Below are 25,642 nucleotides of genomic sequence, written 5' to 3' on the forward strand. Positions count from 1 at the left end.
AAGTGAAATAATAAATTGTATTCCCTCTTGTTCTCCTGCAGGGACTGTGCCTAAGCCTGGAATTACTGACATCTGTGTATCATTTCAGTGGTAAATTACAGCTGGGACATGCTAACCCCAAAGTGTGAGTAAGAGCTGCTCCTAAATGATTGGAAACTTCTTGGCAATTTGCTGTTGAGTTATAATAATTAGCTTAGTCTTCATTCTCTTTTGATAGCTGTGTAAAATTTGTGCTATTTCCTTAGCAGCAGAGTTGATTGTTTAATCAGCAAGAAGAATGGTTTTTCTGGTGAAGATTAGATCTCAACTAAGCCTCATTTTGTGTTAATTGTCTCATTGACAACTTCCTCTCCTTCTCCCCTTCCCCCATATATGCAGAGGAGTGATGGAAACCTGGAATTAATATTTCCATGGAGATGATGTAATTTCCTGAGTTGCTCCAAAATAATCTGAATTTCAAAACTCTTTTACCTTCTAATTTGAGGAAAAGTATAATAAATAATACAAACATATTAATGGCTAAAACATATTATCTCATTTTAGATAGCTTGTGCCCAGTTATCTAATAATGTATTTGCGCTTGCATAACAAGAGGCTAAGCACAAAAAATACAATGGTGAAACTCAAAATTTGTGCTATTTATCTCTGTTGCCAGTAAATAAGATTAGAGTAAGTGTTTACACATCTGTTTAAATCTACTGTCCTTGAAACCAATTAATATAATGATGAATAATGAGTTTTTCATTTGTGAGATTGTGGGCGAATGGTAAAGAGGTTAGAAATCAACTTTCTTTCTCAAAATTAATAAGTTGCAGCCCTTGTATCCATGTCATAACTATCCAAGGGAAAGAAAAATTAAAGCTTTTTTAGTCAAGGGCTGAAAATTTAAGTAGCACTCTAAGATTCACATGCTACTGTGAATTTTGCCTTTGACTGCCATATTTTGTATTGTTCGTGTAGCAGTAATTATGGGATAGCTCAGTTCACCATAGAAAACACATGTTTTAATAATTCTATGCTGCTTACCAGGAGCAAGATGAAATAAATGGGCCATGGGGCAGATGAATGAGACTTTTAATGCCTTTGTTAAGACTATAAATTGCTTAATTGAGAAGCCATAATCAAATTCAGAAAAACTCTTCCAAATCATCATCCTCTTTGGAGATGCCTGAATTCTGGAAGTTTGGAAAGCTTCTGAAAGTTCTCAACAAATGCTATTTTGTAAGTGTGAAGTAGAATTTGAGGTATACCAGAAGAAACAGAAATGAGAAGCTATTTTTAGGAGATGACTCTTGTTGTATATTGTATGTATAAAATATTTATAATTTTATATATGCAAGCACAGTGCTTAGGGACATGGTTGACTGGTGGATTTGGTGGTTTAAGGTTTGTGGTTGGACTTGATGATCTTAAGGGACTTTTTCAATCTAAAACATTCCGATTCTCTAAAATAAATGTTGCTGAAATTTAGATATATTTCTAAAATGCTGGGAATTTATACAGATTCCAGTGGTTTAAGATTATGTTATATGCAGGTCAAAAACATTGTTTCTTCTTATGCTACTTATTCCATTGAGTATTTATGTTCTACTTTACTCATCTTTAAGTGGTTTTCAATAAGTTATACTGCAAGTGTCAGCTTCAAATAGTCTTTGACTGCTAACTGACAAATCTCTACCCTTTTGAGAGTACAGAAGAAATAATGTTCCAAAAATGGGAAGTATCATTATTATTTCACTAGTTATGCAAATTTGTTTCACAGTTCTTCTTTGCCTTTGTTCAGTTCTTTTCTTGAATGGGTTTTTTTCCCCTATGCTTCCAAATATTTGTTTGGAAGCTAATAATAATGATAATCTCGTAATAATAGCAACAATAACAAGAATAATGATGTAACACTCTTCAGCATATGTGTCAGTTTAAGGACACTAATGATGTTGACTCTGTCCAGAAAAATCAACTTACATATGCCTAATTCTCATATTATTCAAGTATTTTCTTATTCCATAAATTTTCATATTCTTGAGATGCTTAATTTTCATATTAATTATTTTCTTATTTTGCAAATTTTCTTATTCTGTAAATGCTTAATTCTCATATTAATTAAGTACTTTCTTATTCTGTACATGCCTGTCTGGAAGAGAGAAAATTTAGAGTTAATTCAGTAGGTCTGAGAACACTGATGGAGTCTTAATTTTAGCATTGGTTTCTAGCTACATTATAATTGTAATTGTACAATTGTAGGTATTTCATCTTTTTAAAACACACCAGAAATAACTCTAATACATTTCTAGCACTAGTAATTATTCTGTGTTTACTTGCTTTTAATTTCAACATTTGCTCACTCTCTGGGAATAATCACAAGCACCAGAATTGTACAAGATTTCTACAATTAGGAGTTCCCTCCCTTCTACATCATAAGTTTAAATATTAATGGAAACAGTTTCAAAATCAGTTCCTGGTTGTTTGTAGGCAGATCTCCAGTGACATATGGAGCTGGTATGAATGGTGGGGAGAGGAAAAGAGTTCAGTTAAAAGTCTTTGAGGACTTCACAGAAATTAAATTTTCATAGTGAGCATTGAACTTGGATTTCCCCTTATAGAAAACATTGAAATTAAAATGCATAGAAACTGAAATGGAGTTTGATAGATTAGCACAAGAGTTCTGTTCTAATTTAGAAGAAAACAAAAATCAAATGTCTTTGTCTTCTTGGAGCAGCAATAAAATTCTAAATTTATTATTATCCTCAAATACTCAGAAACTGTGATGAAAGTTTCACTAATCATGAAGTCAAATGGCACCAGTTGTGAACAGAAGCCTAAATAATGTGAAAGATTTGGAATAACCAAACCTGATCACAAATCATATATTTATTAGCTCATTCATCCTAAAAAACCCCTGGGTTTAAAATCAAAAATATGGATGATGCAAACCATCAGTGTGGTTTATTTTGTTTTGTGGAAGTCTTGTAGTCCCTGCTGCTCCATTTCCAATGAGGGAAATGGTTTACTCTTACTGAAATTGTGGCTGGAAAGAGTTTCCATCCATAATCTCTCAATGCAAATACATATACACCCATTTCTACATGTCTGCGTTTATACACACATCTATCTATCCATCTACAGGTATGTAAATATTTTTAGTTTAATCCCTCAAGCATGCAGTTCAGTCAGCCCAGCCTGCCCATGCACTGAAATGCTGTATTTGCAAGGCAGGGAACTAGATATTGGGAGAATATGTTCAAAATTGAATGGCCTATATAAGTTTTGTTTTATGCTAAGCTGGATGTGAAAAAATATCTCTTTCATATAAAATATTAAGAGGCAAAAGAGCAACAGTGGCAATGTAACTGAACAGCTTGTTTTATTTCAAATACCCTGGAGCAATATCTTTTTTTTTCCCACTTGTACCCATCCTTTCATTCTCCAAACTGATTCTAAAAATAAGTAGTGTCAGTGTTCAAAGTGTTGTACAGTTTTTTTATATAACTGTTGTGTGCAAGATCATTGTTATTACTACATTAAGAAGAATTTGTATGTGTATATTTTTTGTCAGTTATCAAATGTGAAAAAAAATGTTATGATATTCTAGTTAAGTAGGAATATCAATTGTTCATGATCAGTGAATGGGAACAGCTGATACTATAAACAGATCATATATTATTTCCTTTTGTGTCAAACATTTTCAGAATCATAACTCTTAATTTGAGGGGGAAAAAAGTAGACACTGGATGAAAATTCCTTCACTTTTATTAGTAAATTAACATTCATAAGTAAGACTCATTTAAAAGCCTATTGGGCAAGAATGTTCCAAATATTGTGCTTAGAAACCTTTTCTTCATGGAAAGTGCAGGACAAAGAGGTAGGTTTGATCAACCACAATTATCTAAAGAGAGATTTTACTTTATATCTTCAGATGATTTATCTTAGAATATTCCTTTGCAGTGACAGCCCAAGAGCAGAAATGCACATGCAAGCAGTAACTGTACCTGTGACCACAAATGTAGGATGCAGCAAAATCTCATTTTCCCTTTGTGCTCCTGCAGTCTGGCATAATAAGGAAACTCAGAAATATTTCATGGTGCTCTGTGATGTAAGAACTATTTTTGTATCCTGAATGGATTTTAATGCCTTTGGAAGAAAAGTGCTCCTTGTCTATCTCCTGTGTACACAAAAATTCTGAATGTTACCAGACTGAGATAGGAATCCTGAATATTTAATGAGGATGTGCTACTGACAACTCAAAAAAAGCAAAAGAGGCTGCACAGGATTATTTTACACAGGACTATTTTACCATCTTTGTCCCTCCTGTTCAGTATTTCAACCTTGCTCTCTAAACTTTTTAAAATGGCCTTTCATATTTTAAAGTGGGCTGGACATGACTCTGGTGATGCTGGCACTGAACTCATAGCTGGGTCTTTCATGGGATTTATTATTTTGTTTGGGGTTTTTGGTTTTTTTGGGGTATTTTTAATCTTGAAAGTCAGGTTTCACTCTGAAAGTAAATTGCATTCTGGTGGTTAATAAGGGTGAGTTCTTCCACCATTTAAGACAGAATTTGTTGGTGTTTTTTCAGTTTGGTTGATGGTTGTTGTTTTGGTTGGTTGGGTTTGTGTTTATTGGGGGTTTTTTGTTGTTGTTGTTTTTGGTGGGAAGGGGGTTTGGATGTTTAGCCTTTGTTGGGTTTTTTTCCCTTTTATTTGGTAATGATACTTCCATATTTTCTGAATTTAGTGCTGCTTTGAAGCCTGGATCTCTATCTGTTCATTTTCATTTTCACACAGTTTCCTTTATTTTTATTTTTTTTCTTCATTTTAAAGACAATAAAGATCCCAGATACCATCAAAGCTGTTACAGGTCTCCAGGAATATCTCCATTTCAGTCTCAGATGTGATGATATCTAAGCACTAACTGGGAACCTCTGTTCTCATCAGTATGTACCATCAGGTGAATTTTTTTTTCTTTTGGCTGAAATTTGTTTGTTTGTTTCCCTTCTTTTTTTCACTTCCTGCGTCTTCAAAACAATTCCTGCTCCAGCTGGGCACCAAGGACAAATGATCCCAATCTCAGCCCAGGAGCACAAACCCCGTGGGCTGGAGAGAGAAAAACAAGCAGGGTGGGACTGCCTGGGCTAAAGCTGGAATGGGACAATGAACTGCAAGGTGCAAATGGAGCAGAACTGATTCCAGGGACAGAGCCCGTGCCCGGCCGTGCATTTTGGGGCCATTTTGGTTCATCTTGGGTGCAGCCCTGGCTGGGCTCTGGTGCTGCCCAAGGGGGATCCATGGAGGAGATCCTTTGAATAAATCCCTGCTTTATTGTTAAATTCTGTCTATTCTCTGTTCTAGGACAGCCTTCCCAAGGTATCCAAAGGGGCTGAGCTGGTCCCTACATTGCTGCCTGTCTGCTCTCCCCCAGCTGGTTGAGGATTGACTGGCGATCACCCCAGGATCAAGGCACCCTTGGATTCTCTCCCTTGGCATGCCAGCAGTGGGTGCATGCTGTCCTTCCATGCCACGGGCTGTTCCAAGCTGCAGGAGCACCCCTTGGTGCCCAGCCCTGCGTGGGACTGTGTGTGACAGCAGCTGGGCACAGGGACGTGCTGTGTCTGTGTTCGGTGACTGTTCCGAATCTGGGTCCAACAATATTTGCTCGGGCACGGAGAAAGTCTGGGAATTTGATCTTGGCATGTGCCTGCAGCCAAAAATACAGTGCAGCAAGTGGGCATGGCTGAAATTCAGCCCTGTTATCCCAAATGTCACTCTGAAGGTTCTCAGAGACTTTCAGGCTCCCAGTAGGCTCAGTTGTGCCAGTGGTGTCTGAGTGTAATGAGCTGGACCTGTCAGAAGCAAGTCCCAGCCAGCACATTAATTCACTGCCTTTACACATGTGATTCTTTAAAAGATCTCTGTAAATGTGATTCTTTAAAAGATGTTTGTAATATAGATTTTTGTGATTTAGACTTTGAGTTACCACCCTCTGCAGTACCTGTCTCACAGTTTGTGTCCCATTAAACATAGCTGTGAGCATGCTTAGGAATGTAATTGAATTGATATTTAATTAAATACATTAATTGTTACTGGAGTGACTATTAATAGTCACTCAAGAAAACCAAATCACACGTGGGAAACAGTCTGTGATTACTCAGTGCTTTAGCAGAAGTCCCCTCAGTTTTTCTGTAAGATAATGTAACAAAGGCATCCACAGTGTGGGTGTAAACTGACATTTTGTTTGTTCAAGGAACAAATTGCACCTAGGCTGGCCCTCAACCCACAGTTCTCTCTTCAAAGTTTTCCTGTGTACATTGAAATGATAGCAGATGCCAAATTCAGCTTTTTAAATCGTACCTAGAGCGAATAGCCAATAGCTTCCTGATTCACCACTGCTGCATGCTTTGAACTTTGCAGGTAACTTCATTTTTGAGATTGAAATGCCTATTTTTATTTTATTTATTTTTAAATCAAGGGTGTTTAGATCAGTATCTGCTGCCTATGAAACTTGTTTGGGTTAAGATTTCATTACGAATTTGAAATGCCCCAGATTCATTTAAGAGGTTGTCTTAAAATACCTCTGATAGACTTGAGCAATTTATGATTTCAGAGCCAGCTGCTGACTACAGAGTAAAATCAAAACCACCTCACAATTCACAGTTTTGTTTGGCTTAAGGTTTAAACCCAGTTCACAGAAAGGAAGGGCTGAACTCTCCACCCCAAGATTTGTTCATCTCTTTTGCATCTGTAAAGTACTGGAGCGCAATTATTATTAGCAACCTAAAGGAAAATATTGCTTTTCTCCTATACAGGGCCCTGTTTTAACTAATAAGTCCTTCTGTAATTATTGTGGGGATGCTGTATTGCTAAAATATTCAAATATAAATTACAAGGAGTTCTCTGGGGGGAATAAGGAATCATGCTACAGTCATAAAGAGATCACAGTTTAAAACAACTAAATGCAGATAGATGGAAAAAGGAGAACTAAAATGTTTGGGATTTGTTCCTTTGTCTGCCCAGATACTCTTTATTTCATCAGTCTTTGTGGAGCAACTTCAGAGTTGTTTCACATTCCCAAAGAGCAACTTAAATCTCAGTCAATGTCCACTTGTGAAAAGCAGATCTCATTTCAAAAAATGTGTCTAATATATTCTTTTACTCAAAATGCAGCCTCAGTTGTTGTTGACTTTTTTCTTATTAATTAAGAGAGAAATCATTTTTTTCACATGATGTATATATTTTCAGTTTCTAAAAAGGTACACTGCATGTAGGTTCACTTAGCCAGCAATGAACTGAAATGTGGCTGGAGCCCCTGCTCATGTCCTAAAGCCAAGAAAAAATTACACAGGATTTGAAAAGGATTATTAAGAGAATAAAACCCCACAAACATTACTTTCTTAGGATGAGGTATTGCTAATTAGAAGAGGTGCAAGTAAATTTTCAAAAATATTGTGTAACAGTCAAAGGAAGTCGAGCATTTTTTGAAACTTTGCAAGTCTAGCTCATGATCTCTTGATTCTGGGTTCTTTTCACACAGCACTGAGTACATTTAGAAGCTTCCAAAATTAAAGGGGATTTTTTAATAATGCAACAGACTAAATCCTAAACTGGAGCCTGTCATTTCACATTTTTTTAGTTACACAATGAAACCCGTAGGCTGCAAAAGAAGATCATGCAGTGCCCTGGATGCAGACCTCTCCTGCTGGCTGGGTAAGTATGGGGTAAATATGGAATGACTGCTGCCTGCCTGCCTTCTGTGGGTGTCACTTGTGTCCCCCCAGAAATATTGGGTGTCATTTGTGCCCCTCCAGAAAGATGAGGTGTCACTTGTGCCCCTCTGAGATGCTACAGAGTCACAGGTACATCCCAACTCCCACATTTGGTCACCACATGAGAACAACTAATTTGCTGCACAGAGGCACCAGGGAGGAGATAAAACTTCTGATTAATTGTTCAGATGTTTTTTCAGAAATTTAGAGTCACCCAAATCCTGAGCTCTTAAGAAGCAGCAAACAGTGAGGTAAAACTGCCAGGCTCTGGTGTGTGCCACAGAAACAAAGGGCAAACTAAGCAGTGTCACTTATCTGTGTCCTATCAAGAACTTCATAGAGGTGATGAACTTAAAATAAAGATCTCTAAATAATTTTCAGATTTTTAAGTCAGGCTAGACTATCCCCTAAATTTATTTTAGAAATGATTATTCAGGCAGTGCCAGTTAACAAAGCCTGATCCTGAAAGGACTTCAATCCACAGTGGTTATTTGTTGTTCACTTACTTCACACAAACCTTCTCTTAATCAATCATTCAGGTTTTTCTGGTCCTTAATCCTTAATGGTCCTTAATGAAATGTTCTTCACTGGCTTTTGCCAACTTCCTGAACTTGAAGAAAACAACAGCAAAGATCTCTCAAACAAGCCTTAGTAGTTACTAACAACAGTGGTAGATATCGCATTATTAATTTGGCTGAAATAGGCCTATAAACAATGCAAATGGAGTGTTTAGGGGGTTATTTCTCTTTTGGAGCTCTCATCTGCCCTTCTGTGCATTGCAGCCTTGCTGAAGGATCTGCAGTTCAGCTGTTGGTGAGAGCAGCTGCCCTCAGTGAATGGTTCCTCCATTTCTCCTTCCTCCAGAAGAGTCCTCCAAAGTGGCTCATCAGCTTCCTCCTCAAGGAGTGAAAGGATCTGGGTGAAAGCACAAGGACATCAGCTTGTCAGGCCATCCACAAAGCCTTCCTTCAAATGTCTGGGAGCAAAGGGATGCCTGGACAGCGACGTGGTGCCACTGAGAGCCCAGACTCAGCTGCAGCCCTGGGTACCCTCCATTCCAAACTCAAGGGGCTGCCCCAGTGGGACAGGAGGGATGGATGGTTCCATGTCACAGGACTTCCACCAGAAAATAAAGAAGCCCTCGTTTTCCATATCAGAGTGAGAAGGAGTGAGCTCTGACAGAGCACAAACCAGGCAGGATCAGTCCCTGTGCCTGTCACTGCTGTGTCACCCAGGCCCTGCCTTTCATTCTGAGGATTCATTATTTAAATCTTAAAATGCCTCTCTGAAACTCAGCAGAGATATTCCTGCTTTCAATAATACATTTGCAATAATGCTGTCCTCCCTCCTTCAGACCTCTGAAATCAAGCACTGCAGTTGACAGTTTTGTATGAATTAATGAAAAAGAAGTTGGAAGTGGTTGACCAAGATTTATTTATTGTTATTATTATTAAACTGACCGTGTATCCATGTTGCTCTTCTGAAAAGAAAATTCAGAGAAGGAACTGAAAAGAACTGATTTAGAATTTATTCTGTATGTAAATCAACAGGGCACAATTGTAAGTATCAAGGCTTCTGGTTTGAGGTGAAAATTCTTGCTCTAAATTCTAAGATTGCTTTCCTAGTATTGCTTAACATGCTGAGAGGATGTGAAAATGGATGTTTCCACTACTGGGAAAACAGAAGTCCAAAGCTGGTCACTCAATAGATAAAGGTTAACTATTATTTAATCCTTTTTGTTTAAAAAGAAAATTATTAATCGTCTTGGCAATGAAACCCTAAGACACAAAACAGTAACATTCCTGCTGAATATTTTATTGCATACCCTTTATGATAAAAATCTAAAATGCAAAATCTTCATGATCCAAGCACAGAAGTGACACCTAATCTTCCTGAAGCACTCTGGAACGTGTTGAGTTGGAAATACGAGTCCTCTGAGCCTCATGCTCCATTTGCATGCACTCCTGTTTCACAACCCTGCTTCCTTCAGCACCTCAGCCTTCCCCAGAAACTCTGTGCAATTTGCCTCTGCCCGTCTGTGGCAACAGCCCCAGGCAAGGAGAGGGCGAGGAGCTGCCAGCACTGGCCAGCCAAGGGCTTGCATGGCCATGCCAGCTCAAACACAAGCGCTTCCTCTTGCTGCTTTCCTGCTCCTGAGGCCAGCCAGCCAGAGATGGAATTTCTGCATTCCTGGAACACTTGGAGTAGGCTCTCAATGCTCACAATTATCCTCCCAGCCCTCTGCAGGTGCAGGGCAGGTTCTCTGAGAACACAGCTCTACAGTGGATAGGTTCACCTATAAATCTCGGTGAAACACATGCCACAGGATTTAAAATGTGTTTTTATTTTTATAATTTTTGCTGAGAAAGCAATAGCAGTTGGAATAATGTTACATTATAAGGTTGTGAAGCCTCGGGCAAAATCTCCAGCTCTTAGTAAATGCAGGGCTTTCTATTGCAATGAAAACTTTCATGTCAGCATCTTAAGCTGCTGGGTCACTTATGCCTTTACAATCTACATCGCTCAGGCAGTTTTTATCCCTTCTCTCAACACAGGCTTCCACTTCTCAGGCATTTGTCTTCACCCACTATAGGACACAAAATAAAACGATGCGGACACTGGAACTTCTAAGGTAACAAGAAGAAAGTTAAATTTCTGACTTCAATATTTAGATTTTCAAAAGTGACAGTGGATTGGAGGATGGCAGTGCCACCTCTCCAATGACACTGGACAAGTCACCAGTCTATCAGATTTTTCCTCCTCCAGAAAGCAATGTAAAACAATATTTACATAAAACTGTGAGACAGTTTGTTAAAGAATGTAAACATCAGAAGGCTTAGAAGAACAGGGTAATCAGACAGACTGTCAGCCGACCCCTTGCTGTCCTCACCTGGCAGGGCAGCTCCAGGAGCCCCTTCCCCTGTGTGTGCCAGCTGCTGCTGTGGGGCACGCTGGCTGTCAGACAGGCTCTGAGCCGTGGGAGCCACGGGCTGCTCCTCCTTTGGCTCTGCACGCCTTGCTGCACAGATGGTGAGCATGGCACGCGCCGCCCACTTGTCCTTCTGCGCCTCTCTCCATATGGTTCTTGTGCTGGACCTGCAAACAAATTGCAGCTCTTAGTGGGGCTAGGAAATTAATTTCATTAAGCTCAGCGAAGCTGCTGTTAAAATTCCTCGTGTTCTTGCACTGGTGTGAATGGCTGTGTGTGTCAGGTCAGATTGAGATGGGGATTTGCAGCTCCCTCGATTTTACTGGAGTCAAACCCACCTGTGCTATGCCTAAAGCTTACTCTCTGGTGTGTCTGTAAGCCACTTTAGCATACAGGTGAGTTCCTCATTTCCCCAAGAAAATAATCTCATGACAGGTGTGAAATCATGCAGCATTAATATTGTACATGCATATTTCATAATATCTGTAAATATGCACTGCATAATATCTGTACATGTATATTCCATAATATCTGTACATGTACATTTCATAACATCTGTAAATGTTCACTGCATAATATCTTTACATGTACATTTCATAATATCTGTACATGTATATTCCATATCTGTACACGTATATTCCATAATATTCCATGTAGATTCTGTAACGTACATTTCATAATATCTGTACATGTATATTCTATAATATCTGTACGTGTTCACTGCATAATATCTGCAGAAGTTCTGATACTTCACAGATCACAAAGTCTTGGAAATGGACAATGTCACTTGCTGCTTTTGGTGGTGGGTAGGGGAGACAGTATTAAAGCAATCTGATATGAAAATGGATGAATGATTTATATTTTGATGATCGATTCGGTTGTATCCTCTTTGTGCTTAAAAGGAGCTGATTAAAAATGTCAAGATTTCAGGATCTAGGATGACATCTGCAAGGGAGCCTGTAAATGTTCACCAGTCTAACTTTCATTGTAAGACTTAGTTCTCCCTGAGACTCAGTGTCAAAGGCCAGAATCATTTCACAGATTTTTTTTTATATATATTTGTTTCTCAGTTAGCCACTTGGGACCAAATCCCCAAGAAGGAGCTGCAACATGAGGGAATCTCTGTATTGTGGGGTGGAGCACGGCTGTCCAGGCTGTTGAAGGTGCTATAACACTGATTTAGGGCTCAGCTGCATGGCTAAAGTGCAGCCCAAGACAGAAATGAAATTTCCATCTTGGGCTGGTGGAATTCCTCAAGAGCCACCAGCAGTCCCTGCTGAGAGCTTCTGCTGCCCAGCACATGGGGCAAGAATGTATATTGTGGCTCCTGGCCATGTGAAGGTCTGGGTGTACAGCTCATGGAGCTGTGGAATCTGGCAAACACAAAAAGTAGGGATATTCATGATGGAGACACCTGTCCCTACTCCAGTGGTTACTTTATGTATTTTAAATATTTTTTTTAAATCTTATTTTCAACATTTACACTATAAATCTTCTATAAACCAGCCTCTGGAACAGGGGCTGGGATCCAGGTGTCTCTGCCCCTCACTGAATGTTCCTACCACAAGGCCGCGGTGCCACACTCACTGCTTCTCCCTTTTTACCACAGATATTTTTTATTTATTTATACAAAGTGAAACAGATTCACCATCAAGGCTGGCAAGACGAACAAAATATTCCATGGGCAGGAGTTTAAAGCCCAGTGGAAGAATGAGAGGAATTTGCTACCCAGCCCTCCATCCTTGGTGAGTGGTGATTTTGGGAAGCTGCCCCATGTGCTCACCACATGCCTCTGGGGTTTTTTCTCAGGTGACACAGGTGGAGGAACTGTGCTTGAGAATCCTTCCAGGCATGACTTAGACACGGAAAATTCAGCTCTGCTGACACTGCAACACTCCTGGATGAGCCCAGAAGTGAAACTTTAGCACCTGGTTTAACACAAGAGGCAGAGCACTGTAGAGGTAGCAGAAGAATTTTTGGATGCAGGCACATTAAGGTAAACAATCTTTGAAAATCCCACTAAATACTTATTTGCATCTCTAGATACTTATCTAGCTACAATAATTTGATTCCAGATCAATTAAGAACTAGTGTTTCTTGAATATTAAGGCTTTGCATTACATTTATTTTTCACTCTAAAAGAAACTTCCTAACATGGCTCAGAGGGGGATTTTCATTAATAAGTTATTAACGAGCCTGTACTTTTGATTGAGTGCATTACATGTCAAGTGAGAACTGTTTCAATGAAATTATTTTTTTTTTGGCTAATCAGTAGAATGAGTATTCATTCTTAGCTTCCCTTTACTCAGAGAGATTTGGTCATTTTCCTTGGAAGACACTAGTTAAAATTGACTTTCAGCCTACATTTCTGTTTCTCAGCTGTTTAAGCAGAACTCATTTTTTCAGTCTTACTAGGAAAAGATGCTTTGAAAATTATTTCCTAGGAAAAAAGTTGCACACTTTTATACATACTTATAAATCACAAAATCAGAAAGCATAAAACTGAGTGTGCTTACAGAACTACTCAAAACTGGGAGTAATTTGCAGACATTTTTTGATACTGTTAGCTCTGGAACACAAGATAAAATGGAACAGACACCAAAGACAGTATTCAGGTTAGTAAATATCTTGATTTTTGTGTTGTCTCCCAGAACTGTAACAAAACAGGTTATGTGAAAGAGCATTGAAATTCCTGTTGGAGGAACTTGTGACTTCCTTGTATTTCTACAGAATATTTCCAAGAATTAGGAAAAAAACCTAAAAGAACAAAACCATCAGATAAAAAAAAGAGACTGAGAGAGTACTTGGTGTTTAGGGATCAATGAGCTTGATAGTCCAGTCAAATGGAATCTTATAAGAAATAGGGGCCCATCCGACAAAAAATTATGTATTCACTCAAATCTGTTGAGTGAGAAGTTTTTTAAGTTAATCTTTAAAAAACAAAACAAAAAAACCACAAAAAAAAAAAAAAAAAGAGAAATAGTGGAAGAGTTAAACTTATTCAGTGATCAGAAAACTAAACACCATTTGAAGCACAAAATAACCAGAGGCTCCTGCGCAGATTTGAACCAGCCAGTGTACTTGTAATTACTACTTTTAAAAGAAGGTGAATATTTGCTTTCAAAACCAGTACTTCAGGTGGCTTCAAGATTATAACATACAGAATGTTAAGAAGTTATTCTTTTCCTGAACCTAAATTTATGAGATAAATTTATGGCATAATTATTTAATGGTAGCAAAAATAAACAAACCAAATTTTGGGATGGTCATTGAAGTATTATGAAGGTTGGCATCTTTAAAAAAAATAGCAAACAGAGTGCTTGCAATCATGTTGCTATAGGACATTTCTTTCAAAATATCAGGTCACTGCTAAAAGTTTGTTTCACAGCTCAAAGCACAGGTTTTTCCACTGACCAGGATTCACTATTGCAGCAAAAACCTCTGCATAATGTGAATTCTCAGTTGCAATGAAATGGAATCACTCTTTCAAAATGAGATTCCCTCCATGGGCATCATCAAAAATTTTTCCATTCACATGTATTTTACGAGAGCTTGGAGTGACAGAACAAGGAGAAATGGCTTCAAACTGACAGAGAGTAGGTTTAGATTGAATATTAGGAAAAAATTCTTTACTATGAGGGTGGTGAGGCTCTGGCACAGGGTGATTCTGATGCGGCTGCCCCATCCATGGAAATTTTCCAGGCCAGGCTGGATGGGGCTCTGAACAACCTGGAGTAGTGCAAGGTGTCCCTGCCTATGGCAGGGGGTTGGAAGGAAATGACCTTTAGGATCCCTCCCAACCCAAACCATTCCGTGATTCTACTGAGGAAAGATACATAGGCAAAAAAAAAAATAAAAATAAAAATTACAAAATATAACCAATGAAAGGCTCCAGTCACACTCTTTCCTCTCCAGAATCAGAATTTTACTCTTTAGCATGATCATTCATGTAAGTTAAAAGTAATCCTTTCCATTCTGAACAATCCTTATTTTAAAACATAAAGTTTGTGTTTTCTTTAAATGCCTCTGGTGGAAGTGTAACAGAGACTGAAAACTCACTTCTGTGCTTGGATAAAATCTGAATCAGCCTATTCTTTACAGTGCATGAGGATTCTAATTGTTTTCCTAATACAATAATTGGAATTCTTTCTGTGCACACCACAATGAAAAGCAATGGAAATTTTCATAAATTAATAAATTTGATTTGTCATCAAGTGGATGTTCTCCACAAAATAAGACTTAATTTTTACTCATTACATACCTCAGTAATGTATTTTACATTCCCCTTATGAAGAAAACCTTGAAATGGTGAATTAAATAAGACACATGCAGTGTGGGTGTTGTGAGTATGCCTGCACTCAACTCCAAAATAATATTATTTATTTCTTTGCTGAAAATGGTATAAAAACAGTCTAATTCACACAGTAAACATGTTTCAATGCCACATTCTCTATTAAAATCACGAATCAGCGAGATAACTCACACATTAATTTTTTTACTATATATTACTCTGGATGCTTAATGAGTTACATGAAAAATCTTAATTTTCTAAACTTTCAATTGAATTTCATGTGATAGTCTGTGAAATGCTACTGAAGTCAGAAATGCTCATATTTGTAAATAAGCATATTTTTAAGTGCTCCAGTAAACAGATAAATCTGTCATGTAATGTACTGGTCAGTACCTAAACTACTGAGGATTTTAATGACTTAGAAATGTTGTAAAATAATTTGATATCCTAACACAGAAAACTAGCATTAATGTCCAGAACATTACCACCATGTGTAGGTTTTAATCACAGTACATTTCACAAATTAGGCAAATTTAACTTTACTCAGTCAATTAATATTCAGTGGCATTATAAAAATTTATACAGACTTATTCACGTGCACAGTCGTAAGAAGTTGAGGAAAGTTTAATGACAAGGAATTAAAGAAAAAAATCAACAAAAAATGTAAGAATAATTAGCATAAGTATAGACCAAGAGTGGTAAAGCTGAAAATGTATGAACAGGACTCATCATTCCCCACCCCATGGCACTCTTCAGTAGGACATGGTGCAGAATTTACTTCACTTTCACCATTGCTCCTTTACCCCCAGAAGAGCATCTCACTTCAGCTCAATCCCAGCCTTTCTGCAGGATTTGGGACTTTTGTTGTGTTGCACCTCTGTTTTTGGGGGGAAGAGTTTGTACTGTTATGGGAAGTGGCTATACATGTTTCTGGTGGTTTCCCAGAGCAGCTGTGGCCCTGTGACCACAAAGCAGCAGCAGCATGAGAAGAGACTGCAGGGAGGGGTGGGGAAACCAAACAAAAAACAAGTGCTGGTTGTCTGATCTGAGAGTTGTGCTAGATCTCACATTTCCATTGTGAGATCTCTCCTCCTCTCCTCAGTGGTTGGGAAAATCATTGTTTCTCCCTATGGATGGAGAATTGTGTTTTGTGTGGATGCCTAAAGTCCCCGGAGAGGATTAGGTAAAGTACTGTTACTAATGACATGTCAAATTCACTTCATCTTCTTCACCAGTGACTAAAGATGAAGTGATTCTGAGATAGATGATTATGTCCAAAAATTCTTTACACCTCCTTCTCTTCACTATCCATTTCCTTCTCTTTGTTGTCCAGAGCAAACTGCTTCTGCTTTTTTTTTTTCCTTCAGTTAAAGTCAGTTCACCTTTATTTTCTTAGAGACCTTTCTGGGACAGTAGAAACCCATGAAACTTCCTGGGTTTCTCTCCTTTGCAGTCTCCAAGAAGTCTCCACCAACACTATGGAAGATTGTGCTGCAAATAGAAAGTAGAAGGGGTAATTTCAGCTTTTCACTGGAGTGTGAACTGCTGTTTCTCTGGTGAATGACTGATACAGTGACCTCATCCTATGGAATGGTTCCCATTTTCTTTGGGTTGTTATAGGCGCCTATTCATCAAAAGGAGGCTGAGTCTGCAAGTGCCAAAATGATGCAGCACCAGAACTTCAGGAAAGTCTTGAGCTCTTGACTATTTGCAGGGGTAGAGAATAAGAGAAACCTCCAGAATTTATCTTCTCTAGAGAAGGAAGACAGAATTTTTAGGTGACTACATGCTCAACATACTGTTTAAGGAGTAGCTGTCAGCTGTAGACAGCCTAATCCAGTGGAACCAATCATTAATGAAATAACACAAATACATACACTCCTGCCTTTCCCCTTCTTTCTGTGTGTCCCTGCACAGGAAATCTCCTCAATGGTCATTATTTCTCATCTTCTGTGCGATTCATGTTCTCTTTGGCTCATCACCCACCATGCCTTCCCACCTGGCAGTGATTTTGATGGAGACTCTAAAATTAAATTGCTGCTGTTTTTTTATGAAAGATCTTCACAACTTAGGTGCCTGAAACACCCTTAGATAGTAGATGAGTAACTGACAATTACACTGTTTCATTCAGAAACATGCAGAATTAGTATTTTTATCAAATCCCACGTGGCAGAGGCCACAGCAAATACTGATCAATACACAAGAATTTGTGCCTTGACTTTTTGAGCCTTGACTTTCATCATGCTACCTAATGCAGGATGTGAGAATGGATATACCAGGAAAAAGGACTCTTAATTTGACTTTCTTGTGTCAACTTCAGTGCAGAAAGTGGCAGATGCCTTGGGGAGGTCTGGTCTGTTTCATGTGAGACTGGAAAGAACCTAAAATGTGTCCAGCCAAAAAAAAAAAAAACAACAAAAAAAGCTGCTGAATTTAATCTAAACAGAATAATTAATGTTTTAGCTTAAGGAATTAAAAGAATATATCAATTATCTGCTTTGATCTATGTATTATAATTCTAAATGGGGTGGCAGCAAAAACATTAAGGTGTTTATTCCTCTAGTCCTTCTTTTTGTTTTCATTATTTTATTTAAAGTGTCAACATTTCTGGTATCAGGAGGTGTAAGTGTAAAGTAACAAAGTGGAGATAAATTAAGATGTAAGCAAATGCTACTTGGCAGGGAGTATTAGGTCAAAAGTCTGATCTATCTGATTTGCAACTGCTGTATGTGTGCTATCCAGTGTTGCAATATCCATTTATTTGCATTTTGTTCTGATGCATCTAGACCTATACACACCTGGAAGATGCATATTTTTATTTTTAAAAAATAGTGGAAAAGAGTAATGTAATTATTACTATCTGGGTATTACTATTCTGTCTCTGGGAGGCTGATGTTTAGGGTAGATGGAACAGCTATGTTTTTCTAGATGTGCATGGCAACCTGCTGATTGCTGTCTCACCAGAATAAACTCCAAACCTTTCCAGCTGTTCTTAATCTGGCCCCTTAACCTTTAAAAAAACCAGAGGCTTTCCATTCCTCGGAGCCAAACTTTGCTAACAATATCTAGGTTGTTTTTAAACCAAGCTTCAAACATTAAAATGACTAATAAATCCATATTCCATAATAGTTAGGCTGGAAAACTATTATTTTAAGACAGAGTCAGTTTTTATGACCCATTTCTAATAAAAATCCCAAGTATGCTTCACTAATGCTACCATTTCAGACACCCAGATCCCAGATGATAGGCATGCTATCCAGATAGATGCACCAATAAAAATGTAAAGGCTATAAATCTGTCTCAAATTAGTGATTTGTAGATGTGCAAGGGGGGAAGGAGGGCTGGGAAATTCTGTTTTCTAATCCGTTCGTTTCCTGACTCTTAATGCTCTGTCACTTCACAGCTGGTGATTGTATTTTTCCGTGCTTTGTATTAAGTGCTAAATACATTACTCCAGGCACTTCGGGGTTTTGCACAGACTTTGTCCGCACCTGATTCCACTCGTGTGAAGGCCAATTTTGGGCAGCCCAGGGGCAGGGCCAGAGTCTGCCCTGAGAGCAAAGAGCGAGGCAGGTTTTGAGGAAGGAAACAGCGGCTTTTGGATGGAGCTACAGCCTGGGAACCCAGAACGCTTCGGAGCCCGCTGGCTTTGGGATTCCAGCTCGGGCTTCCTATTAAAACAACAACACAACCCGTAATAATCACTCATAAACATCCATCTTCCTGACTCTTTTACGGCCTCGTAATTGCCCCGACCCTGACAGGCGGATTTATGCCCTGGCTGCCAGCGGCCGGTGCCGGGGAGCTCCGCCGGGGCAGGGCCGGGCTGCCCTTCCCCGGGAGCCGCTCTGGCGGCTTTGGGAGCGGCAAAGCCCCCGGTTTTCCCCTGAGCCTCCCTGGTTATCGCCTCCAGCAGCCCGCTCCGCTGCTGGGCTTTGAGAGGGTCCCGCTGGCTCGGCGCAGGTTTGCTCCGGGGCTCTGGGCAGCCTCCCTCCTCTCCCGGCCGGGGGCAGCGCTTTTCCCGTGTCAGGCTCAAGCACTATCCCTGCAGCCCTCAGGAGGGAAATCCTCTCCTTTTCGCTCGTCCTCTTTTTCTCCTCCCTAGCAGGCTCACGTTCAAGTTTCTCCCGCAGGTCTCTTTCTCGCCCTCCCGGCAGGACTTCGCAACTTCTGCCGCGGTTCCGCTGGCCTTTTATTTGCTTTTTTTTTAAAGCTCTGGACTTTATTTTTTTTTCTTTTTCTCCCTGTCCTTTCTCATACCCCGCAATCCACAACGACCTGGAGGTTCCTTCCCCTTTCCCGCGGGGCACGGGCCGGACCCTCGGGCGGGCAGCGCTGTTCCGCCCCTGCCGGGAGCGCCTGCAAGGCAAAGGACGGCCTAGAAATTAAGCAGCACTTCCGAGGTGGTACATCTGCCTCTCCCCCAGACCATTTCCTTACACCGCTTAGGATCTTTCCGTGTGTCTCCCAGTCCTGTACTTTCAAAAAGACGTTTTAATTTACCGCCCCAAGCCCGCGGAGAGGCGCGGCGCTCCCCGGGCCCCCGTGCCTCGGAGGGGGCGGGCGGGGGGCGCTCCGCAGGAAATGCCGGCGCTGCCGCGGCGGGGAGCGCCCCCGGCCCGCCGCCCCCCGGCCAGCGAGCGCTGACCGCGGGGTCCCTCCCGGACCCTGCCCGGCTGCGAACAACCGCGGGGCGCGCAGGGGAGCCCACCGAGCCCATGGAGGAGCGGAGCCCGGCGGCAGCGGCGGAGCGAGGGGCGCCCGCCCGGACCGCGCCGCCGCCGCGGGAGCCCCGGCGCCGCCGGAAACTTTGCTCGGCGCTGAGCGGCGGCTCCCTCTCGGCGCTGCCGGCCCCGGCGGTGAGGCTGGCGCGGGGGGAGCGGCGCTGGGGCCGGGTGCCGCCCGGCGCGGTGCCCCTGTGCCCGGCCGGCGCCTCCTCGGGCGCGGGGCGCTGCCCGGTGCGGGGCGGCGTGCGGCCGCGGGCGGCGGCGCTGCTGCTGCTGCTGCTGGCCGCCTGCTGCGGGGGGGAAGCGGTGGCGCAGACGGCGCTGGCGGCGGGGGAGGAGGAGGAGGAGGAGGATCACTTGCTCTCCCTCGCCGCCACGGGGGTGGTGCTGAGCTGCCTGGCCGCCGTGACATGGCTGGTGCTGAAGCTGAGGCAGGGCGTCCTCATGCTCGCCGTGACTAGCGCGGCCAAGACCACGTCCCTCGTCGCCTTGGAGAGGGTCCCGGCGTCCTGGCGGCCCTACCTGGCCTACCTGCTGGGGCTGCTGGGCATCCTTCTGGCCGGCTACGCCGACCGGCTCTGGCCCCCGCGGCGGGCCGCCCCGCTGGCCGAGCCTCCCGCCGCCCCCCCGGCCGCGGACGAAGCCCCGGTGCTCAGGCGGCGGCGGCGGTCCAGCTCCATGATCTCCCCCGAGATGTCGGGCGGCAGCGGCAACAAGACCCACCGGAGGACCTCGCTGCCCTGCATCCCCCGGGAGCAGGTAGGGTTGCGGGGAGACGGGTTCCAAACTTTGCCGGGGGTCCCGGCGGCGGCGGAGGAGCCGCTCCTGGCCGGGGAGGCCGCGCACGGTGCCGGCTTTGCCCGGCTCGGCGCGGAGAGCCCCGGGACGCCTCGGGACGGGGCCGGGGCAAGCCGGGCTGAAGCCGGGCTCTCCGGACCAGGCAGAGGGCTCGGGGTGTGCTTTTCCCTTACAGCTGTGGCCGGCGCCGGCTTTTCCTAAAGCTGGCAGAGGGAGGGCTGGGGTGCACGGTGCCCGCTGGGCTCCCGGAGCCGGTGGGAGCCTGCCCCGAACGCAGCCCTCGGGTTTCCCAGCATCACTTAGGAACCCCGCTGTTTCAAAGCTGTAGTTTCCTAGAAAGGTACCTCAGCCTTTTAAAACTTGCTTTAAGCTCGAAAGGGGTGTGTGCGTGTGTGAGCCGAGCAGCTCGGCTGTCCGCGGTGGGAGAAGTCCCTTATCGGGGCGGCAGCCCAGGCTCGTCTTTGCACTTTGCCTCCCCAGCGCTGTTCCCGTGCTGTAATCAATAGCTCCGGCTGTGCCCTGGCTGTGGGAACCGGTGCGAGGCACACGCGATTTATCTCAACTTTGTTTCCTCTGCGAGGCTGTGATTGGAATGGCTGAGTGAGAACTTTATTACCAGAGATGCGTTCGTTTCATTGCACACCTCAAAAAAGCTGGAGAAAGAAGCAATCAGGCACCGGTATCTTTACTGCACAGCTGTGTAGAGCCCTGACACGGACACAAAGTGGGCTTGGTTCTGCGCTTGAAGGGTTTATCAGTTGTTTTGAGATTTAAGATTGCCCCACAAAAATATTACTTGACACTTGGATGTCTTGAAAGTCAGTGCAACTTCTGCTGAGCAGTGGAAAGGGAAACCTGGGGGGGAAATAAGTATCAAACTGTGTTAAATTTTCTTTTTCAACTAGTGTTGAAAAGGATTCTGTGGCTGTGATCAAGTGAAGCGTGTTGTCATACACCTAAGGTTTTCTTTCAGGTAGCTTGCTGGATAAGCAGCAAGGTATTTTCCAAGTAATGGCTATATCTAACTATATGGTGTGGGTGGCTGGTGTGTTTCTGGAAATCGTTTGATTACATCCCTTTGTGGTTGGTATTGACATTTCTTAGAAGAGCTCCTGACAACCTTACATACTTGAGACTTGTTTTACAACAAACGTACTTATTTATTTAACAGTTTTGTTTAGGTAAAGTAAATATTTACCACAGACAAATACAGTGTGAAAAAGTAGAAAACTGACCGAGTTCTGACTTTAGCAGGAACTGAGAGGCAATGGTGTAAGAGTAATCTGTAAGTACAATAAGGCACAAAATTAAAACTGTTTATGCTTACTTGGTGAAGCTAGGCATTTCTGGTGGTTTCTTACAATAATCATTTGTAAGGTCTTAAACATGTTTTCCACTTGCTTTCACACTTCCAATAAATGCAGCCTTTTAGTTAACATCTCTAAATGTAATCATTTGGAGACAGGACTCAGTGACCATGGTCCTTGTCTTCTCTCATGGAGGAACTTCAAATCTCCTGCATGTACCAGGAGGTTGGACTGATGATGGATAACAAGGCAGACTCCTTTTCCCTCCCTGCTGGTGCATTACCTGGGGACAGTGGCCAGCTTTGCCCCAAGCAATTCCCACTTCCAGGCTGTGGAGCTTGCCTGGAGTTACCTGCAACTGTTCCCTTCACCCACTGCAGGATTTTGGCAAATTTCTCTTTCTTTTGTTCTCACTCATTATTAATCAGTAGTGAGATCTGGTATTGCTTGTGTCTCTATGTGATTAGAAATGGATGATAACTTTGGAGTTTGGGGAGACTTTCTGTGTTTGTTTTTTTTTTTTTTAGCACAGTGTGGTTGTGTGTATGTGAACTTCTCTCCCTAAAAGCTCTTAAATAAATCCTAGCGTGAGTGAAAATTGAAAAATTGAAACAAAGCTCTGTAAGGACCTTGAAGAAATTATGGGAGAGTGGCATTCTCTTACAGCAAACACAGTTTATGTTTATAGCAAAAATCAGCTCCCTGTAGACTTAAAGTATAGGTAAATGTTTTTCTTTAGGACAGTTTTTAAATATAACATGTTAAAAATAGACATAAGGGCTTTGAAAGAAAACCAGGCCTTCTCTTGCCCCTCTGTTTTTAAAAAACATCCTCTGGATGTTTCTGGTCTTGTTTGTACATCTATGAGCTGCCAATAGTTTTCATCAGGAAATAGATCCACTTTATTGCTTTGAAACACGTACTTGAATTTCGTGAGTAACATTAGGCAAAGTTTTAATGATCTTTCCCATCACCTCCCGTGTAACCTTTCCTATTGCTGAGCACTTAATTGAGCTTTTGTTTTTCCAGAATTCAATTCCCTTCATATCTGACTCTTTCTGTTAATACGAGATTCTATGAAAGTTAGAATTTCTGAATTTTTCTTATTTAGTCACACACATCTCAATTTTAATCTGAATTCTTCTCTACTAGAATTTGAAGGTGAATCTGTGAGGCATTGTAAAGGACAGTACCAGGAGTTGCAAACTGACAACATGGATACTGTATTACCACACCTTGTGTTAGCATCTTATCACTTCCAAAAGGAATTTGAAAAGAAAAACTTCCATTTAAAATGCCACCATCCAGAATTGAAGCGGTACCATGATGCAACCTTCTGTTGTTGCTAAAAGTGCTCTTGCCCCATTTTCAGTTTAATTCTATGCTTTTTGAGGTTGCTTTTTGTATATGATCTTTCTCTTTCCCAACTTCGGCCAAGTCTTTGGATTACAAGCTTCCAGCCTGGTGTGAGTGTAGCTCACATTGAGGAGTGTGTGCCTGATCTTGCTCCCAGCTGAGTCTTGTCTGCCTGTGATTTCATCAAGGCTGCTCCTTAAAGGGCTCACTCAGCCAGATTTGAAAGAGGATGCAGAGCAAAATTGTGAATGGATGGATAAGACAGCGAATGAATGAATGAAGAAATGCCTTTTTTTTTCTTTTTTTCAGTAAATGCAAAAGCACCACCAAGAAGATGGCTTTTGGATTTTTTTCTCCAGGTTTTTGCAAACATTTTTATCTCTTCCTAAAAGTGCAGAGAGGAGGTTGGTGGGGATAGGGAGGGGAGCAGAAGTGTGTTGTATGTGTTGTTTTTTCCCATTCAAACATTATAATGCCCATGTGCTCTGAGGCTTGTGCCTCTGATGATGTGTTAATCTAGACATACAGCAGTCCAAGGGGATGGTTTTGCCTTGGTGGGTAGAATGCTGCACAGGAGGTTGTAGCTGGGCAAATCTAAACCATGCTGAACGCTCCTGATTTTGCTTTCAAGCTTTGCTTGTTTGTTTTGTTTAGGGAAGCTTTCGGCTACCTTGGATTTATTACAAGTATGCGTTATTTGCAGCTGCTGCAAATAGTGTGATTTGCTTTTGCAGGGTTTATTTGTTTTACCTTAGTCAGGAGATGGTAGGGGTCCAGCACACAGTCTGAAGGATTTTTTGGTTCCCCAACTAGAGGGTGACACAGCCCTGTGTGAGAGAAGGTGCTGAGTCCTGGTGGAGGAGCTTCTCCCATGTCCCCACTGCCAGGCCAGCTGCTCCACGTACAAACTCCTGCCCATGCGCTCTTCCTCCAAAGGCAGACAGATTTTCTGCCCATTTTCCTTATGTATTTCTCTTTCGCTTTTATTTCTGTTTTCTTTATATATTTCTATTCTGGGCAGCAGGAGAAGAAGAAAGCTCTTTGCCTTCCCGAGGGACATCTGAGGGTCTATCACTTATTTTCTGTTGCTTTGAGACTTGTTTTATTCTGCTGCATCTTTCCCATCCCTTTTCTCCTATTTTTTCAGGCTGGTAACTTGGTGCCAGACTCGTCTACCTTCCTTCAGCAGCAGCAGTGGGTTTTTTCCTCAATTGACTGTTTTTCATGGGGTTCTGGGTAGTAACCCTGCCTGTTGCCAGCCCCAGCCTGGGAAAGTTGTGTGCAGGACTGTCGTTATCACTGCCTGTCTCTGGAGTTGAGAAGACAATCCTGTAACAGTTCACATGGCCAAAGATATTTCTGCAGTGATAAGATCTAAGAAACAGTGGAGAAAAAGAAATGTATTTGTCAGTTTTCCTTTTTTGTTTCCAAGGGAAAACTTAAAGCTTTATCTCTTCTCATTGTTTGATATAGTGACAGCTTTGGTAGTGCCAGGAATATGTTACTTCTTCCCCTTTGCTGGTTCTTCCTCATTTTACCTTAAAAAGTAGGGAAATGTTCCCTTATATTATAACCAATTTTTATTAATACAGATCCTGTGCTTTGGCCTGAAAATGGGAGCGATCAGGGTGTAGCATAGAGAAATTTAAAATTTTAGAGGGGACTGGCAGATTGAATTTAGCTACTGAACTTTGTGTCTATTAGATGTGAGGTTTTATATACCGTGTACCTCCTCCTAATAGGGTTTATTGAGCTGTAATTACTCCGATAAGATTTAATGGCATTGCCATTTAGGTCACTAAAAACTAAGGAATACTGAAGAGTTATAATTCTAAATGGGGTGGCATCTGGTGACTTGCTGAAACACAACCATGTAAAATATTAAAGAAAGGCTCCAGGAAAAATCACCCAGGGATTCCAGACGTAATGCTTTATTTTCTTTTGCATGGCTTCATTTACGCAAACCTGCTCCACTTGGGTTTTTTCATTTCTCTTTCAGCCTCGCAAAAATGTTAAAACTGTTGCTGAGACTCTCACCAAGGGCTTAGATTCTATTTTTGTCAATTGGTTAAATCAAGAAATGTATATTATGGTATATTGGCTAAAAAGTAAAGTACAGTAGTGACTTTCTGCTCTTTCTGCCTGAAGTGTGAAAATGCAAAGCTGGGGAACTGAAAGAAATCCTGTGTACTCTGGGTTGTCATGTTAATTAAATAAACAGCCAGAACAGTGACCCTGTGTATGAAATGTGTTTTGAGAAGCTTGTTGGGGGTTGGAGGGGAAAAACAGTGACACATGATGTTTTGGACGTTAACTGTGACATTTGCATGAATTTCTCCTAATCTGCTGCTAGTGTTCTTGCATTCCAGCTGTTTTTTGTGGGAGACTGAGTGTTGCAAATAGAAGGAATAGTGCTTGGGCTTTTTTAAAAAAAAAAGTAATATAAAGAAATAATCTCAGCCTGGAAGTGAAAAGGTT

The 25,642-nt window shown here is 41.6% G+C and overlaps 1 protein-coding gene and 1 long non-coding RNA gene across 2 annotated transcripts in view; both read left to right on the forward strand.

Annotated features, from left to right (window-relative positions):
* LOC113458583 (uncharacterized) overlaps positions 1-17,325 on the forward strand; it is a 46,818-nt gene extending 29,493 nt beyond the window's left edge. Inside the window, exons 4-8 of the long non-coding RNA XR_012580149.1 lie at positions 42-124; positions 4,818-4,944; positions 5,346-6,404; positions 7,624-7,697; positions 8,539-17,325. This is a non-coding gene — a long non-coding RNA (uncharacterized LOC113458583). The remainder of the gene's footprint in view (positions 1-41; positions 125-4,817; positions 4,945-5,345; positions 6,405-7,623; positions 7,698-8,538) is intronic.
* Positions 17,326-19,380: 2,055 nt separating this feature from the next.
* PDE3A (phosphodiesterase 3A) overlaps positions 19,381-25,642 on the forward strand; it is a 205,044-nt gene continuing 198,782 nt past the window's right edge. Inside the window, exon 1 of the mRNA XM_074540093.1 lies at positions 19,381-20,462. Within this exon, the coding sequence (XP_074396194.1) occupies positions 19,695-20,462 (768 nt within the window). The 5' untranslated portion in view covers positions 19,381-19,694. The remainder of the gene's footprint in view (positions 20,463-25,642) is intronic.

Source organism: Zonotrichia albicollis, chromosome 4 (assembly GCF_047830755.1).
Source record: "Zonotrichia albicollis isolate bZonAlb1 chromosome 4, bZonAlb1.hap1, whole genome shotgun sequence".
In the NCBI taxonomy this organism is placed as follows: domain Eukaryota; kingdom Metazoa; phylum Chordata; class Aves; order Passeriformes; family Passerellidae; genus Zonotrichia; species Zonotrichia albicollis.